This window comes from Cataglyphis hispanica, chromosome 3, assembly GCF_021464435.1.
Source record: "Cataglyphis hispanica isolate Lineage 1 chromosome 3, ULB_Chis1_1.0, whole genome shotgun sequence".
Taxonomy (NCBI): domain Eukaryota; kingdom Metazoa; phylum Arthropoda; class Insecta; order Hymenoptera; family Formicidae; genus Cataglyphis; species Cataglyphis hispanica.
The window spans coordinates 7,213,531-7,218,438 of record NC_065956.1 but is presented as its reverse complement, the minus strand read 5'-3'; the positions used below and the strand labels follow the sequence as shown (position 1 = coordinate 7,218,438).

Genomic DNA, 4,908 nt, shown 5'->3' with positions numbered 1-4,908 from the left:
TTATTTATAACGTGATATTTTATAAATTTATTTTATATATATTTTATTTTTTCTATTTATTCTCTTTCGATATATGCATTAATATTTCAATAACTTTTTTTAAATATGCAAAGTGCAAATAGTTATTATTAAATTCAAGTTTTCCTAGTAAACAAATATTTTTAAATTTAGTTTAATAATATTAAAATAAATTAATAAAATTAAAATAAATTGAAAAATTTTAAAATATTTGTTTAATAGGGAAACTTGAATTTAATAATAACTATTTGCACTTTGCGTGTATATATATATATATATATATATATATATATATATATATATAAAGCTTTTCCTATAATTACGCGTTCTCTAATATATACTTTATCAGAAGATAAGCTAATAGCCTTTAAAACTCTGCAAGTTTCTGTTATTCACACAAATTATACTTCTGCATTATGGTATTATCTCTTATTCTTGCCGTTGTTTATTCGAAAGCGATAGAGCAAATGCTCTTATTTATCTCCGCTAAGAATTACAAATATAACAAAAAGCACATAATCGATACATGATTAATTGCAGAATGATAAACAGCTAATAACAAAATTATAAATTAATATATTACCTAGTGAGATAATGTCCTCATCAATTTTAAACGTACTTTGGCGAGGCGCATGAAGATTTCGAATCCGAAAACGAGAAAAGACGAATTTTATTTTTACCGAAATCGCGAATAAAATCACGAAAGTGATTTACGCAACGCTTATGTTATGACAAACACTTTACGCAGCACTTTCGATAATTTTGATAATTTCGCACAGAATTCGATTTTTAATAATTAATTGCGAAAAATATCGGAGCACGAATTGACGCGACGCGTACTTTTCAACGACCTGTCTATGACAAACTTCAATTTATCGAAGAGCAATATTGCGATTCTCGAAACGACAACTATCGATTGCCATCCGTCAATGGCCGACGAACCAATCAGAATGGTCCACGAAACGTTCGGTATCGGTGGGATTGTGGGATGCCGCCAGTGTATCCCGAGAACTTTATATGGTGGTGATATAGTGCATACGTGTAACGTGTAGTTCGTGTACTTTGCTACAACGGAAAAAGTGAATGACTGTTAGCGATGTCTCGAGTCGTTTGTGAAGTCTACAGTAAAATGTTCGGGCTCTTAGGTTAGCGATAAACACATTCCTCTTATTAATTGCCGGCTCGATGATGCCGGCCGCTTCGCGATGATTTGTGATATTACAGTAAATTTGACGAGTTATCATCCCGATCTTTTGTATGGGTGATACTGCAACAAGTGTCTCTTGTTAAATTCGGTTTCATTGTACTTCATAATTCCTGCGCGTTTTTTTAATTCTTATACGTAATTCAAAGTGATTACGTGAAAATTTTCATATACATCTGAAATAATACATCTATGTTTCTTCTTATAGGTTTTCTGCTGCTAGTTACTGGGGCGAATTGCATGTACGCATCCAATTCAGCCGTCATTGATCTTAGGCCAAATAATTTTGATAATTTAGTCTTAAATAGCGATCACATTTGGGTGGTTGAATTCTATGCGCCATGGTGTGGACACTGCCAACAGTTGACACCAGAATATGACAAAGCAGCTACCGCATTGAAGGTGATTCCTGTCATACTCTATTATTGTTTTTTTTTTTCTTTTTTTTTTTTAAGTGTGTACATTGACTTATTTATTTTACTTTAACAGGGTATAGTCAAAGTTGGTGCAGTAAATGCTGATGAACACAAGTCTCTTGGAAGTAAATATGGCGTTCGTGGTTTTCCAACAATTAAGATCTTCGGACTTGACAGCAAACCGGAAGATTACAATGGTCCAAGAACCGCAGCTGGTATTGTTGATGCTGCATTAAATACCGTCAGTCAAAAAGCTCGAAGAGCCTTAAATGGCAAGAAGGCAGAAAGTGATTCTAAGGTAAACTAAGATTAATTGTGCGAGTTTTAAATATTTACAAAGAATATTTAAATAAATGCTGGAATATATAAATAAATAAATAAAAAATAGTTTTTAGTAATGACATATAAATTAATAAGTAGTGTTAATCTGAATATTTATTTAATCAGAGTAAAGATTCCAAAGATGTAATAGAATTGACAGATGAAAACTTTGACAAAACTGTTTTGAATTCTGAGGATATGTGGTTAGTTGAATTTTATGCTCCTTGGTGTGGTCACTGTAAAAACCTGGCACCTGAATGGGCAACAGCAGCTACCGAGCTGAAAGGCAAAGTAAAATTAGGAGCTTTGGATGCTACTGTAAACACATTAAAAGTAAGATACATGCTTTATTGATATTTTTTCTTACAGTATAATCAATTTTTTTAAATTTAATACAATTATGTTCTAACTTATTAATGTTACAGGCTAGTAAATATGAAATCAGGGGTTATCCCACCATCAAATACTTTGCACCAGGTAAGAAAGATGCTGATTCGGTACAGGAATATGACGGCGGTCGCACGAGCGGCGATATCGTTAACTGGGCGCTTGAAAAATTAGCGGAAAATATCCCAGCGCCAGAAGTGATTCAAATTACATCCGAGCAAAGCCTGAGAAATGCTTGTGAAGACAAACCAATTTGTGTGGTTTCTGTTCTACCCCATATCCTAGACTGTCAGTCTGATTGTAGAAACGATTACTTGAAGATTCTAAATAATCTCGGGGAGAAATACAAGAAGAAGATGTGGGGGTATGTATAGCAAACTCACATTCATTAATCTTAAAATAATCAAAAATGAATTTATTTTTTCGTATGTGAACATAATTATAGAACTACATTTTTTTATTTTTACATTGTAAATTTTATTTTATAAACAAATATAAGAGATTAATTAATAAAATATTAGATTATGTTAGAGATAAATAGAAATTAATATAATAACTATATTTAATATAAACCTTGAATAAAATCTGTTTTTCTAAATATTTAATTTTTTAGAAGAAATTACAATGAAACATTATACTTTATATTATACAATACATCTCTAATTTGTGTAATAAATAATTAATACAAAATTATAATTACTTTTCTCATATAGATGGGTTTGGTCTGAAGCTGGTGCTCAACCAAACATTGAAGATGCTTTAGAAATCGGAGGTTTCGGTTATCCTGCATTAGCGGCTGTCAATATTAAAAAGATGAAATACTCCTTACTGAAGGGTAGTTTCTCATATGATGGTATTAATGAATTTTTACGAGACTTGAGTTACGGCAGAGGTGGTACCGCACCTTTAAAAGGTGCTCAATTGCCTGTTATATTCGAAACAACAGCTTGGGATGGCAAAGATGCTGAACCCCCGCAAGAGGAAGAGATTGATCTTAGCGATGTTGTTCTAGATGAGAAGGACGAGCTATAATTTATTAAGATCCGGTTAATTTCTTTTTAGAAGAATTTGCCACATGTGAAGTACATTGTTTCTATATAAAGCTGATTAGAAACATTAATCGTGAATCGCAGTATAAACCTTACTCGCTCGGAAAATTTATTTTGTATCAGATTTAACATCTGTATTTGTAAGATTCTATATCGTTTCAATGATAATTTCGTGATAAAACTTATGGTACAATGATAAAGAGCAATTCCATTATTTGATGATTTTTGTATGAAGACTTAATATAACATATATATATATATATACAGATATATATGTATATATACATATATATATATATAGATATAGTTATTTGTCACTGTGTAAGGAAAACTAATTCTCAGGTGCAATTATTCATTTTTATAAAAACACATGTTTAATTAACTCTTCCATCTGAAAGCCAATTTTAGTTAATTTTCAAAAAATTTTTATACATATTGAGTTGCTTTAGCAAATTTAAACTAGTCTAGACTCAGCATAAACATATCCATATAATTCTCATATTCTCATACTGTTCTCCATGTGTTAGATAAAGAAAAAAAGGAATTCGAAAAAACGTAAGTCATGTGTTATGATGCATTTGTTAGCCTGCTTATTTTTATGAAAAAGTAGGTTATTTAAAATACACATAGTTTATGTAAAGTCATATATAGTTTCCTATTTGTAATAAATATACATCATACATTTACATGTACACTGTTTCTATAAATCTTTTTTTTACAAGCTTAATATATATTGATAGCTTAAGAAAAAAATTTCCAGCTTGTAGAACTAAAAATTAATTTTCCCTGTAATGGGACCAAATTTGGAGATCATAAAGTTCAGTCTGTCATTATAACACTTGTTAATATTTTTACACTTGTGGAAGTAATATTTTGTAATATATATTTATTATCATCTAATTAAAATAATTAAATGAACATATTTTATACTGAGTCTTCCGTCATTAACAAATTTGATATATATTGTTTATTACTTCTACAAATTATAACACTTGTATTTAAAAAAATCATTTTTGATAAATGTATTCAAGATATACATTTTCAATTGTATAATCTAGTTTGATCTTTTCCAATAATTACAATAAATCACTATTTCTGCATTGATTGCTGTAAATGCACTTGTATGATTTATAAAAATTAATTTATTCTATTATTACATATATAAAAGGTAGTACAAAAACAATAATCTTAATGTTTAATATAGTTTTTTACTTGGAGATCATAAAACTGCCATTAAGTTTGTATAAAACTTAATTTAATTACTGTTAAGCTCATATAAAAATACTGATATTCTAAGTGAATGTGAATACTCACTTATGTACTTATAATATAAACATATAAAATTGTTTTCTCAGTCTTTCTCTTATCGATTTAATGATTTACATTATTTGATGTCATTTAATGCATCGTTTGAACTACGATAAAGTGGCATACTGTTAGTATTGTCGCTAACAGTACACACAGAATTAACTTCTGTTAGCTCTATAATATCATAAGTCTGATCTCTCTTACA

At 29.5% G+C, this 4,908-nt stretch overlaps 1 protein-coding gene across 1 annotated transcript; it reads left to right on the top strand.

Annotated features, from left to right (window-relative positions):
- The first annotated feature begins 986 nt into the window (after window positions 1-986).
- LOC126848160 (protein disulfide-isomerase A6 homolog) lies at window positions 987-4,081 on the top strand. The gene is made up of 6 exons (XM_050588814.1): window positions 987-1,163; window positions 1,431-1,624; window positions 1,712-1,936; window positions 2,086-2,292; window positions 2,385-2,710; window positions 3,060-4,081. Exons 1-6 carry the CDS (start codon window positions 1,115-1,117, stop codon window positions 3,376-3,378), a joined length of 1,320 nt encoding a protein of 439 aa, XP_050444771.1. The 5' UTR covers window positions 987-1,114; the 3' UTR covers window positions 3,379-4,081.
- The last annotated feature ends 827 nt before the right edge of the window (window positions 4,082-4,908 follow it).

Coding starts and splice junctions, on each gene's coding strand:
- LOC126848160 (XM_050588814.1), top strand. CDS start 1,115: ATGTCTCGAGTCGTTTGTGAAGTCTACAGTAAAATGTTCGGGCTCTTA. Junction 1,625..1,711: donor AAGCAGCTACCGCATTGAAG/GTGATTCCTGTC, acceptor TTACTTTAACAG/GGTATAGTCAAAGTTGGTGC. Junction 2,711..3,059: donor TACAAGAAGAAGATGTGGGG/GTATGTATAGCA, acceptor TTTCTCATATAG/ATGGGTTTGGTCTGAAGCTG.